General features: G+C 35.4%; 1 protein-coding gene across 1 annotated transcript; it reads right to left on the reverse strand.

Annotated features, from left to right (window-relative positions):
* Positions 1 to 269: 269 nt before the first annotated feature.
* On the reverse strand, positions 270 to 10,506 carry LOC110737092 (light-inducible protein CPRF2-like). Its single transcript, XM_021917461.1, has 6 exons — positions 9,733 to 10,506; positions 8,132 to 8,228; positions 4,249 to 4,423; positions 1,543 to 1,618; positions 1,329 to 1,454; positions 270 to 1,222 (listed from the first exon to the last, which is right to left on the reverse strand). Exons 1-6 carry the CDS (start codon positions 10,165 to 10,167, stop codon positions 821 to 823), a joined length of 1,311 nt encoding a protein of 436 aa, XP_021773153.1. The 5' UTR covers positions 10,168 to 10,506; the 3' UTR covers positions 270 to 820.
* Between the last annotated feature and the right edge of the window lie 4,047 nt (positions 10,507 to 14,553).

Genomic DNA, 14,553 nt, shown 5'->3' on the forward strand with positions numbered 1-14,553 from the left:
GTAAAAGCTTTAATATCATAAAAGAAAGTGAAGATTACCTTGCTGCATATAATATGGAAAACTATGCAAGTTTTTTAAAACGAAAGAACAACTTCAATCTTAAACGCCTAAATGGAGGCAACATAAGACCCAAACCATATTAGTGTCTCAAGTTTTAGCAGCTCGCTCACTTATAATTAGTGAACAAACACATGCAGCTTGTCGCACGCTAAAAATGTTTTTAATACATGTACGAATTTGTCAAGATATGTAGACCACTCAAAACTAACTTTCAGCAAATAACATTAACCTCCTCATTAAGGCAAATGAAGGTTGTTTAATCTGTTCAACGAATTCTTTTCCACAGTAACAATGACCATAATATCAACAGGGAATCAATCTACTACTAAACTTCATAGCTATTTTTTTTTTGTTTGTTTTGTTTCTGGGTAGATGAGATGGACTAGATTCCTCACGTGTCAACTAATACGCTCAAATTAGCAAGCTAGGACCCTCAAGGGCGTTGGAGGGAGGGGGAAGAGATTAGCAGAAACGCTTATCCCTTTACTGTAGTTAGGAGATTTCGATCATATAACCTCAAGGCCATCACAAGGTAGATCCTACAACTACAAGAAGCTATCAGTAATGCTAATCCATAAATGAAATAGATTAGACGGCAAGACAACGCCGTAGCTCATGCTATTTGGCAATTCAAAGGCAATTCAATGCCTCATGGTCCAATATGCAATGACAGGAAAAAATTAACAATACTTTACATGACAATGGCAGATCAATAATGGATCTGAAGAAATCTGCAGGACAATGGTTATTGGTTGCATGATTATTGATCAGCACCACCATGTGGGCTACCTTGATCCATTCCCCCACGAATCCTTTTCTGGAGGTGCTCTAAGCTGGCAACTCTTTGCATGGAAGAAGTTCTTGCAATCTTGCTGCCACCCAATACTTGTGTTGCAGCATTTTGCAGCACATCATCAATAGAAGAAATGTCAGTGACACCGTTGTCAGCTCTTGGATGAGACGCAGGAAGAGGATTGTCAACGGGCTGATAATAATGAGTTTGTTTAGGGTCATCTTGCACTGGCACAGCAGCATCAGCTGAGTCAGAAGGGCAAGGACTCCCACCAAAGGGTCCCATTCCCATAGCAGTGATTTCGGACATAGCCTGCAGCAAAGGATTCATCCCTGTAACTCTTTTCACAGTCTCCTCTGCCATTTTTACCTGAAGAACAAACTTTTCCATTAACTAGGGGAAGCAGATTAAAAAAACTTTTAGTTCCTAGTTTTCAGCAAAATTTGTAATACATGATACTCAAGTCAAGGAATACCTTTGCCCTTAAAGTTTCCACATCAGCTTTTAAAACTCTATTGTCCACAGCAGCATCATTGAATTTTTGGCTTATGTCAGTAAGACGCTTCAATAATGAAGAATTTTCACCTCTCAGCTGAGAAACCTATTGTGAACAGAGGAATTATTGAAGATGATGAGTAAAATACATAATGGTACAGATCAATATCAATACAAAAGTAGATCCAAAATACCTGTGTCTCAAGTTCAGTCAGATGTGCCTGCTTTCTCCTCCTTGAGCGTCTAGCTGACTCTCTATTTGAAAGCATTCTGATATACAGAACAGTCATATGTAAACATGAATGGAGAGAGAGTTGATACTTAACCTAAAGACATTAAATGAATAAAAAAAATAACAAGTACGAACCTAATAGCAACTCAAAGAGCCAGACAAATTAGTGCAGGAAACACACAATGGAATCCATACTTGGAGGTTCTTGTTTGAACATATTGAGAAGATCAAAATCACAAAAATTGAAAAATAGATATATTGAGAAGACCAAAATCACAAAATTGAAAATTAGATATAAAAATTTTATGAGGTATTGTTCTACAGCATTTCATCACTTAGAAACATTATGGCCATCTCAGGACATTTTCATTAGATACTTCATGTTATAAGGGGGAAATTTAGTTGATTCAAATTCAACAATTCATCACCACGTATGCATCCACCTCCATCCACCACTGCAACAACCAACTTATTCCTTATCCAGCCACCGTCACCAAAACCAATAATCCTGCCCACCTCCCTCACAGATCAAGCACATCCCATGCATCCATCTCCAGCCACAACCACTAATCACCATAACTCATTTCTTGTCCATCCACCATCACCATAGTCACTAATCCCACCCAACAGGGGTGAGCATATAATAAGGAAACCCAAAATTGGAGCAAAAAAATTAAATAAAAAAAATAATAATAATAATTTGAGACCAAATCATAAAAGAAAAGATTTATTTTTTAAATAAGTTGGCAATAATTTATTAGAAGTCTAAAAAATGATCCAAAAGCCTGTAGCAGATCCAGTTCCGGTTGCATTTTGAGGAGCCAAGTCCAGTTTTAGGAACCTTGGTAGGGTACCTTGCGTTGCTCACACCTACCACCCACCACCCTCACAAATCAAGCCCTCCTACCACTTGCTCTCACTACTTCCACCACCAAAAGAACCCACAACCAAGCACATCCCATCACTATTTCAAACAATCCCCACACAACTCACCACCTACCACCATAATTTGTTCCTTGTCCAGCCATTACCACCATTACCATACTCCCCAACCAATCCCGCCCAACATCCTCATAAATCGAGCCCACCCAACACCGTCTCATAAAACTTTCAATTCCACCACCAAAAACACCCAAAACCAAGAACACCCCTGTGACCCACCACCATCTTGGTCACCATTCTACACCCCCGCATAAAGAGAGAGAGAGAGAGAGAGAGAGAGAGAGAGAGAGAGAGAGAAGACCAGCGCCACTCATTTTTCATTTAAAATTGAAAAATAATGCAAATCAAACAAAAAGGACATGGGAATTATTAGATCTGCAATAATCATTTATTTGCAAAATTTTATTTCAAAAAAAAATAAAATTCTTTGAATAGAATAAACCTCTTCATCCTCATCTCAAAGGTTTGCACGTTGCCGGGGTAGTATAAATGAGTTGTCGCTTGTCGGCAGTCTGTGAATTCTGAGTGTTTTGGAGGGGAGAGAGAGTGACTAGTGATAAATGGTGGAGGTGATTGTCACAGAAAAACCTTAGATTGTAATTAGATGTAAAATGTTTGTTGGAGATTCAAATATAAAAGAAAGTGAGTCGGCGAGGTGAGATTAATTGAGTAATTAAGGTGAGTTGACGGGGCTTGAATTTAATTTGACTACCTTATTATAAGGCAATAAAGTCATTTATGGGGGTGTAACGTTCCCCATTAGGAGATGGTACGACGTATGACTATTTAAAAACAACCCAAAAAGGAACAATTTAATATAGTCTCACTTGACTTTGCTATGAAAAGTGGTGTCTATGAATTAGATGTGTTAGTTAAAGTAAGCAGACAATTTGCACTTCATCAAATTTGGCTCCCTATAAGAAGAAATAGTAATTTTATAACATGTTGCTAATTGAAATCACAAATAAATTACTAGTTTCACATGAAGTCTGACTTAGCAACACATCATCCAGATGACATCACGAGGAGCTTATGGAAGTGTTTTATAAAACAACTGACATCACATAAATTACTTTCTCGATATAGCTGGAATAAGCTTCACGTGAAGTCTTACATAGCAACACATCATCCAAATGACATCATGAGGAACTCATGGAAGCATTGCACTGAAACAAATGGTATCATGCAACTTTGATGCAAATTCAATGGCAATGAAGCCTTTAGATGACATGCTGAATTATGATAGAAAATTCATAATCAGTCTAAAAGCATGCAAGAGAAGCCTATCAATGTGAACATTGAGTTGATAGAAGAGTGAATTATGAAGTCTGCAACATTAAGAATAGACTAAATGAAGGTTGGAGACAAACACCTCAGCAGGATCCATACCAGATATCTTATTATAATTTATAAATTAGTAATCTATCAGATTATCTGAAGTATACAAGATCACTTTAGTTTCCTTATACTTTAATTGCCTAGCATTTTTCTAAGTTAGGCTATCTTAGTTCCATTTAATTTAGAAAGCATCATATTTTCCACAAAAGATTTGTTAATTAGTGATCATATATCATGTTGTATACAATCCAAATAGAGTACTGGTCACACCAGCAAGAACTAACTAATAATAGGAGTGTCAGAAAAGAAAAGGTTGCCACTTTCCCCATCACTGAGCAATGGGATGGCAGGATAATTATTTAAAGAGTATGCTCCAGAAAGTACCTACCTCCGAACACGCTTCACATCAGCAGGATCCATATTGTCAGTTTCACCTTCTAAATCGTCATCATCTGACTGATCAGAATCATAGCTGGTGGTTTGGTTGGCCTGAACAACAGGTTTCTTGGGCAGGGCGGGAGGGGAGAGAATTCCAATAGGCTTTGAATCCTTATCTAGCGACCCTGTGAGGTAGTTATGTGAATAGTCAAAATCAGTAACATAATTTTGGAACTCATCCAACAAACAAGTGTGTGTGTGTGTGCGTGCGTGTGTGCGTGCGTGCGTGCGTGTGTGTGTGTGTATAGGGAGCATTGGCCAATCCAAAAATAATAATTTAGTAGGATCTCATAAGTTGTAAGGGATGGAGGAGGAGGATCTTTGTCGATGATAACACGGAATAATCAAATTTGGTTCATGTAGCCGACCCCACTTATGGGATTAAGGTTTTGATTGATTGATTGGTAGGATCTCATAAGTTTTGAGTCTTGCCTAATCTGCAACATAATTATATACTGGGTAAATCTTCTGGCTCATTAAGATCTACCGTATTAAGTTTTAGATAACTAGTTTTTTTGAAAGCAAGTTTTAGATAACTAGTTTGATACAACATATCAGTGACCTTATGTTACTAACATCATGATTTATTATATTTAATTTTTAACATGAATAATAATTTTTTGGAATATTATAGATATATGTTATATATTATAAGTGGCTATAAAAGGTTGTACAATGTAATTTTACGCAAAGGATTATCTATTGAAATTGAGTTAGCTTTGTGCCTGAGCGCTTACTTATTTCGGAAGTACTGTCAAATTTTAAGATTGTACTTTAACCTTTTTCACGTTGTTTGTGCACTTCATAAACACTTCAAACTCACGGCTAGGGGATCTATCCTACATATTTTATGGAGGTTTCTTATTCTATGTTATGTAAGATTAAAAACCTAGTAACCACCCAAAGGACCAAGTACGTTGGTTTTAAATTTAACTGACAATAATTGTTGTATGTTGCTTCTTACATTGGTACTTTGTACTACAGATCCGAACTATAATTGTTGGAATTTATCTTGGGCAATTGTTGTTACTGATCACTTTAAATCAGTGGGACTCTTAAGTGTTAAACTGACGCCATCCAACTTAAACTTTTGAGTGAAGTTGAACTTGCTATTATATAGGATTTTATGTGACTACTAAAACTCAAGTCATTGAGTTAAAGTTGACAATGTAAGATTTTGCCATTGAATCTTTTTATTGTCCAACTATAAAAAGGAGATGATAGATTTGAGATCCTTGATATTGATGATTACTTTACCCCATATTTTACATTTTTCATACTCGAAGATTATAGAGATGTTTTGTTCCAATCGTTCACAAAATCTCCTAAAGATTAGAGAAATAATTTAAAGATCTGTTGGATGACAGAAGATACAGTCAAATTTAAAGTTCAGTCGAGAACTTGAGCAAGCTTTTTTTTTTTTGTTTTTTTGGTCAAAATCCAATAAAGATGACTTTTTATACCCATGAATGACCTAAGAAATGGCTATTTGATACACAAAAGTTCAACAAGAACATTAACAGTGAATCTATGTTTACTTTGGAAAACATTTCAACGGGGAAAAAAACTTAAAATCTATGGAAGAAACCCACCGGGGGGGGGGGGGGGCGGGGGTACGGAACCTATTTTTACCCTAAATCAAAATCAAATTCCCAATAGTAATAAATATCGTTGCTTTCCTAAAAAATAAATGAGGAATCACTTTTGAACAATCTACATATTTTGAAGATGTACAAGATAAGACCTTGCGAAATAGAGATGGAAAAAATATCCTTTGTGAAAGATTCTATTACTCTTTTTGAGCCACAACGATATTGATTAATTCATAGTTTTGGATTGGAGAAGAGTAATAATGATATTATTTTATACTCTTTAACGAATCTTTGGATGTTATCAACTCTTTGAAAGTCAATGAAATTTGACTAAAACTTTGTGGCAGTCTTAGTCATCTAAATATGGACGAAGGGAGTACAATCTAAGCTATACTATATCTAAAGTTAAGAAGACTTATTTTCCCAAAACAAAAAAAAAAAAATATGAATATTAATAATGATTAATTCCTGTGCACTATTACAACTTGGTATCAATCATTTTTTTATTCTCACCCAACAATTATATCACTAACTTCCCTTAAAATATTCAACAGTTATGTCAAGTTAACATCTTAATCTCACATTACAATGACCCACACGGGCTAGATATAGGTTGAAATATGGTAATTACAACCATGCTTACGTAAAAATTAGGTTGATTCCAAAATTCAAGGAAACTAGATAGAGGCCAAGTGACAGAAGTTCACTGGATGCTTCAAAGACTGAAATGGGATGGTATCAGAATAGGAAGCCAGTATTTTTCAATTAAGAATCCATTACTGGTCTAGTTGTTTGGTAATAACTTTATCACTCAAAGTAAGGATTGAAACCTCGTACTTGATTGTCTTTGGCCACTTATAAAATTTGTAGACTTCATAAGACGAAATTTTTTAAAAGATTGGTATCCTCACAATGAAGCATAAGCTAAAATCACTATTCCTTAACTTGATTTCTTAAATTTAAAAAATGTATGTGAGAAAAGGGTGAATAAAATTAGAGAGATGGAGCGAAAAGGTGGGTAGGCATAAGAAAAAAGCAAAAGTAAGAGAATGTGATTGGAAAGGTATAAAAAATTGTAAGATGGTAAAAGGAGTTCACCAAAATAGAATAAAAGTGCCTAAAAAGTCAAACAGGAGAGGTCCTTTACAAAATTTGTTAACCAAAACCAATATTTTCTTAACTCAACGAGTTGCTGTAAGTTTGGAAGACTTAGGGTCTGTTTATTTCATCTTATTTAAATTTATCTTATTTTAGAAAAAATAAGTTCCGATAAGTTCAGACAAAAAAGATTAAAAAAAATAATTTAATATAATAGTAAGTTCAGGAAAAAAAATTAAGTTCAAAAAATTCAAATAAAAAAAATTAGTTCAAACAAAATAGAATAAAATAAGTTTAGATAAAATAAAATAAGATATGAAAATATAAATAAAATAAGTTTAAAATAAAATAATTTCAGTCAAAATTAGATGAAACAGACAGAGCCTTAGTTTTTAAAGCAATAACAATCAACAGTCACGAAAGTGGAGACTGGAACAGACAATGATCAAAGAAGGATGTGGCCATGGAGTTAGTAGGGTAGCTGAAGAGGGTTGTTGAGAGGAAGGACCGCTTTTATTGTGGTGGGCTGCTAGTGGTACTCGTGAAATGGGAGGGAGGAGCAGTGTATAAAAAGGCGTGCTCAGGCGCTAGGCAAAGCGCCATTTTTGCTCTAGGCAAACCGCATTCAAAGAGGCACACATGAGCAAATTTCTTTACTGTTTTATATTGTGCGCCCAAGATGCACCTAGGTGCTGCAGGACCTTCACTGACTCATTGCGCCTTTTCATACATTGAGAAGGAGAATATGGAACCTTATACCGTAATTAACCAAACAACTGTATCTGATTTTTGGGTATCAACTCTATTCCTTCCATTTCTTGAACAAAACCAAACCAAACCAAGAAGCCCCTTATTTCAGGTTCACATCAGAACTTAGACTAATATGGTGCAAAAATCAGAAAGTGATCAAAGAGAAGAAATTGTATACTACAACATTAACATTCAACGCTACCCAATGCTTTAAAGAAACAGCTTCCTGGGTACTGGTAAAATTCCACTAAAAAATGTCAAATTTAGCGAGCTGACATAACATAGAACTCCTTCAACACAAAATGTACACAAAAATGAAGATATTCTGTGATGCATAAATTAAGAAAGTAAGGTTGCCTACATTCCAAGTCTTAAGAATCTGTAGACACAAACCTTTACATGGTGGAATGGAAGCTGGTCGTGAATCAGCTGTACCCTGTTTTACATTTTCTGCTGCAACGGCTGAATTATGGTTCATAACAAAGGGTGCCTGTTAAAAATAGATGAGGAGCAATCAGATGATAAATTTACAATAAATGACCAAGGTGAAAGATGTCTGCTTACTAACACAAAGAAGAAGAAAAAAACAATAGAGCACAAATAAAAGCTATTCCGGAATGTAGCACCAGTCCATAACCTTGTTATTTTAAAGTTCAGGGGCTTTTGAAGGGGTTCGCGTTTCCATATTCATCTGATGAACAATTTGGAACTACTCCATTTCTTTTCTCTAAGATTTTGCTGGTTCATAAAAGAGTAACATGTTCTAATTTTTTAAAAGAAAACATATTCTATTCTCTTCCAACTCTCCAAAATCTCAATGACATTCAAAAGAGATAGAGAAAATGGTAATGCAACCACCTCAGACATGGTAAGGTGAGAGCCCTTCAACAGAGTCATATGCTTGCAAATGAAGTCTGATAGATCTTTCATGTGAAGCTTCTAAAGAGTCATGGGCACTTAATTACGATTTGAAGCCGTTGCAAGTATGATGGTCAACGAAATATTCCAGTTACCAAAAAAATTCGTCTACTATGGCCTGGAACTCTGGCAGGTTCAAAATCATGCAATGAGGCTATATTCATGGGCCTCATGGCACATAGAAGCTGCATTATAATATGAAGAAAGCAAGTACTTGAAAGTCATAGTCAAGATGCCTCCTTTGCATAGGTAAAGAGCATAAGCCAAAAAAATACGCTAAAGCGAATTTGCAATTATGAATATTCATCCAACTCAAACAAGCAAAACAATACAACACAAGCCAATTCCTTCATAGAATTTAAGTAATTACAAACCAAATTATGACAAAATTTGGTTACACTAGCTTAATTCTATATATGATCAACTCATCTTCCAATTCATTTTTATTCGACCCATAATTTGTCTTCCGCCAAAGAACAATCTAGTGGCAAGAAAGCATTACAAAACATTGAACAATTTTCACTAAAATGCATTGAATTTGTGCCCAAAAATTCAAGAAAATGAATCCATTCACCAAATCAAATAACACAAAATTTTCATATATAAGCCTCAAATCAATAATATAAATAAACAACCCATCAAATCAGAGAGCACTAAACCTCAAAAATAAGCCCCAAAATCATGAAAAAGTGCCCAATCAACTCACACAGCACTAACCCCCTTCAAAATCAAATCGATTGAAATTGATGAAATGAAACCAAACCATCAAATCAAATAAACACACAAACCCAAAAAAAAGAACAAAAATCTGAGCTCATAATCAATTCAAAGAGATTAAACACGAAATCAGCCAATCAAAATATATATATAAAAAAAAAAAAAAAAAAAAAAAAAAAAAAAAAAAAAAAAAACCCCAAAACAAGAATCAAAGCTTTAACCAATTCCCAAATCAACAAAGAGCTGGAAATTCAAGAAGACCTACCCAATTCAAATTAATTCAAGGAAATTAAAAAAGAAATCAACTAATCAATCAAAAAAATCAACAATTTGCAAAAAATAACTAATAAAAAAATTACCCCAGTCAAAGCGACAGCAGCACAAGCCAAATTGAGTTTATTCTTAAGAACAGCATGATAATCATCAGAATCAATAGGAACAACACTCGATCCTTGACGATTCAACGACGTCGTTCCGTTCCCCAACGATTGCGCACCCAAATTATTATATTTACTAGTAACATCGGCGGTAGTTGCGGCGGTGACTGAGGTGGCGGCGGTACCAGAAGCAGCAGCAGAAATAGGGGGATCTTTGATCTCAACGGCGTCGTTTTCAGCCATTGATTTAGAAGAAGAAGAATCAGAAATAGGTGAAGTTTCTTGTAAGAATCTCTCGAAAGCCCACTCAGATGCGCTTCTGTTCATCTTTGATTCGCCGGCGGGTGGCGGCGGTGGAGGCGGCGGCGGTGACCAGAATTGGTCGGAAATGTCTCCAACTGAGAAGACTCTGTCCATTTTTCAATTTATTTTTAATTTATTTTTTTGCTTTTTTGGGGGTAAAGAGGGAAGAAATTGATTTTATTTAAATGGGTTTTTTTATATTTTTGTGTAAAGATTTGATTTTTATATGTGGATTGGTATTATCTGGATTGTGATGATGATGAGGGTATGATTTTTTTGGGTGTTTTTGATTTGATAAAGTTTGAGTTTTTCTTGTGAAAGAGGGTGGGTTGTTGGTATATTTGGGAAAGCTAATGGAGAATCGTCCAAGAACAACTCTCTTTTTATATGGCTATGTAATAAATTTTTATTTAAAATATATATTTATGTGTGTAAGTGTATGTACGATTACTACAAGTTGCTACTTGCTTTGAGTGTCCTTTTAAACTTTTTTAAAATTCGGGCGGAATTAGGTTGACCTTCGAAGATATGTTATAGATGTGAGGGGGGGGGGGGGGGGTAAATATTGTTAGTTAAGAAGTTGGGGGGTTCTGAATGGATGAGTTATATCTTATACTTTCTCCGTTCTATTAATATTGCAATAAGGAAGAAATTACGCATCCCAAATCACATTTAATATGCTAAATATCTATAATTGTGTAAGAGTAAAAATTATAAAATGTTGATATTGTGAAAGTATTTTATGAGACGAATCCAATAAGATCCCACATGACTATATTTTGCTTAACGTATAAATCATATTATATAGTCAAACTAGAGTGATGAATAATGCAAAAAGTCCATTGTTGCAATATTAATAGAACGGAAGAAGTATGTTCTTGGACACTCAATAATTTATGCTTTCTAGATGTATCTTATTGGAAGGATCAATTATCAAAAGAATACAAGTTAGAATCACAATCTTGAAAGATATTATATGGGCGTTTTATAAAAGTTATAATCATGAAGGTTATTCCATTATGGTTAGATTTTGAATATATGTTCATGGTATTTTTGCTTTCATGATTTCAATGAAAATAGCGAAGACTTTTATTAGTTTTAAGGATCTTGATATCATCACAAGTTTTACCACCACAACATATTAAGCCACTTACTCATCAAATCAAATTCGATCTGGTAAAATTTGATCTGATAAAACCAAATCCGAGGCTAAATTCGAGATTGTGTGGTGGAATTTAAGGTATGTTCTCGTTTTTTTTTTTATTATTCTTCTTTTTTTTTTGGTTTTTGATATTTTCTTATATAGAATTTTTTGGGTTGTGGTTGGTAATCTGAATTGTAAGGATAGGGGTTAGAGTGGTTCGTTTTAGGTGGGGTGGGGTGGTCATGGTGGTATGTAGGAAGGGGAGGAAAGGAGGTGGGGTGGGTAGTGGTGGTGTACTGTGAAGGGGAGAAATAGGGGTGGGTCTGGTAATGGATACCTTTATTGCATCACTTGTTTTTAAGGATGTTTTATAAATATTGCACCTATCTATTTTAGGAAATAAAATATTTGTATTCAAACTAGATTCTTTAGTTTAGGTTTACATCATGTGGATAAAATTGTACTTTTACCCCTCTCTTTCTTCCTTTTTCCCACTACTAAAAAAATTATTTCAATAATAATAAAGAAGGAAGTATAAGATATGGTTAGGTTAAGTAAGCGATACGTAGATACAATATTATTAGAGATAGATAATATAATGGAATTAAACTGTGTTAAGGAATCAGGTTATATGATACTTACAAAATCTATCTTAATTTTAGGATTCTAATCAGAATTATTTTAGGATGATTTTATTGGCTTATCCTAAAAATAATTACCATAAGGCAAACTAGGTGGCGCTATGTGATTGGTTCAAATTATCCATGTAACATTTTTAACGTAAAAAGAAAAAGAAAAAAAAATTAAAAATTAAAAATTGGCTGGTTTAAATCTTGAATGTTGTTTGGCTCATTACTTTGGCACAATGCTAGGATGAGGATTGGTCATAGATATAATGTAGCCCTATACATATCAAAGTTATCGAATGGGGATGTTTTTCTTCCCATATGCTTATATTGATGCTGGAAAATTGTTTATACTTTTAATGACTATGTTGAATGTTTGAGGTGCTAGGTTCGATAGTCTTTTAGGTGCAGGCACACTTGAATTCGTGGGACTTCAGATAGTGATGTATATGGCCTAAATTTTTAGGCCCGTTATTTTGATGGAGTTTTTATGCCTGTTCTAGAAGCTTCAAGAATAATCAAGTATGGTTAGTTCTTGCTTATGTTTTCTTTAGAATTATCTACTTTATTGTTCTTCTTGAGAATTCTTGACATTAGAAGTAAATATAATACATGGTTCGTAAACATTCTAGAATATTATGGCTATAAAAGTAATGAAGGAAGTTATGGAATCTTCTGGCCATTTCATACAAGCTCCATCTTCACCTATATATAAATATAGGTCATGGACTCATGGGCATTCAATCAACACACACACACGCACACAAGAAACCATACTTATACATAAGCCTTTCTACTTATCTACCCTCTTTATAATTCACCCTTTCAAGGGCTATTGTACTCTCCTATTTTCATACAGTGGATTATTTTGGTGCTCGTCATTCGTAGGTTTTTTTTGATAATTTTCCCACGTTAAATATCTGTGTCCATTTCTTTCACTATTTATCTTGCCTTGATACTTTTTTTATTTTTCCAATCTCAACCTCTTTAATTTGCTTTTGCTGTGTGCACTCACCAACCCTAACATGATGTGTGATAAAAAGTTACAAATTATTTCAAACTTAATGGAAAACTTAAAGTCAACAAAAAATATTAATCCCTCAGTCCCAGAATATCTGGGCTTTAGACTTTTTTCACTATTTTTTTTTTTGGTTAAAATAGGTAAATATATTAATTAAGGCCCATCAAGGCTTAAAGTAGCAACAGTACTAGTAGCAGTAGCAGTTAGGGGAGCTAGGAGTTCATCACAGTTAAAGTTTACAAACATAGGATCCATACATAACATACTAATGACGCCCACAACACTTCCTTCCCACCAAGCACGGACGCCAGCAGATGTGCTTGAATCACCTAGCCTCTTGGGAGACACTGAACATTCAGCTCCTCTATCCTTGTTATAAACTCCTTGCAAACACTTGCAATATTTAAATATTTGTCTCTAATTTTAGGAGCACCCACAATACTTGTAATAGCAATTCTAGAATCGGAGCATATATTCACATCACTCCAATTATGATAACTAGCCTAAGCAGCAGCAATTAGTATAGCTAGGAACTCAGAAAAATTGGCATCTTCAGACTTGGACTTCAATAAGAAGCCCCCTGACCACTCCTTAGAAGAAGTGTAGCAGATACCCCTAATGCCCACCTCATAGGTGTGCTGATTAAAGGAGGCATCAACTAGAATGACAAATTTTGAAGGGTGAGGAAGATGAATCAGCTTGTTAAAGGGATCAGTTGGAGGGGTACAAGGTTAAGCATAGAAATATTCAGAACATAACCACTTGATAGATTTGGCAAGGGAGGGAAGAGGGGTATTAACTTGGGAAAAGACCCAACTATTCCTTCTCTTCCATATGAGCCAACATGACACAACAAAGATATAAGAGCCAAGGAATGCCATCATGTGAATAGTTATGAGTCAAATTAACTCTAATCCACTCCTTGAAGTGTATAAAGTTGGTATAGGGGGGCTTAGCATCTGCCAAACTTCAACAGCTCTTGGGCATTTCCATAAGACATGGGTTGGGGATTCATCCACAACCTGACAAAAAGGGCAGGAAGCAAAGGTTGGTATGCCTCTCCTAGCCAAAGCTTGCTTGGTTGGGAGGGCATTTAGGCTTGCTTGCCACAAGAAAGTCTTGAGTTTTGAGGGAATAGGAGCAGTCCAATTGCCTCCCAAAAATTAAAGGCTGAGCTAATGTCAACTCCATTAGACTCCAGCGAGACCTAGGAATAAAGGCTGGAAGCATTAAAAGATTCCCCACTGGCATGAGAACAGATAAGGTTATCCTCAGTACCAGGGACGATTCTGATAAACTGAATCTTCTCCTTTATATCAGGGGGAAGATGCACGGAGATGGCAGAGAAGTCCCACCCCTCATGGCTGGTCACTTGGTCAATAGTGAGAGATTCATCAGAGGGGGGTAAAAGGCCATAAATGAGCTGTCTAAGAGAGCCAAGAGAGCACGCACCATTTATCATACCAAAAGGAGAGCTGAGAGTTCTGACCAGCAACCCAAGCAGTAGAGGAAGAGAAAAGGTTCCAACCTTTTCCCATGTCTTGCTAGATATGAGAACCAGATTTGAAGGGCTTAAAGGTGGGCCTGTTAGCAATATAATTATGATGAATAACCTTAGAGGCAAGGTTGTCATAGGAGTGCATCTTCCAACATAGCTTGGCCATAGCTATTTCATTGGAGATCACATTAGACCTCACTCCAAGACCCCC

Source organism: Chenopodium quinoa, unplaced genomic scaffold, assembly GCF_001683475.1.
Source record: "Chenopodium quinoa cultivar QQ74 unplaced genomic scaffold, ASM168347v1, whole genome shotgun sequence".
Classification (NCBI taxonomy): Eukaryota; Viridiplantae; Streptophyta; class Magnoliopsida; order Caryophyllales; family Amaranthaceae; genus Chenopodium; species Chenopodium quinoa.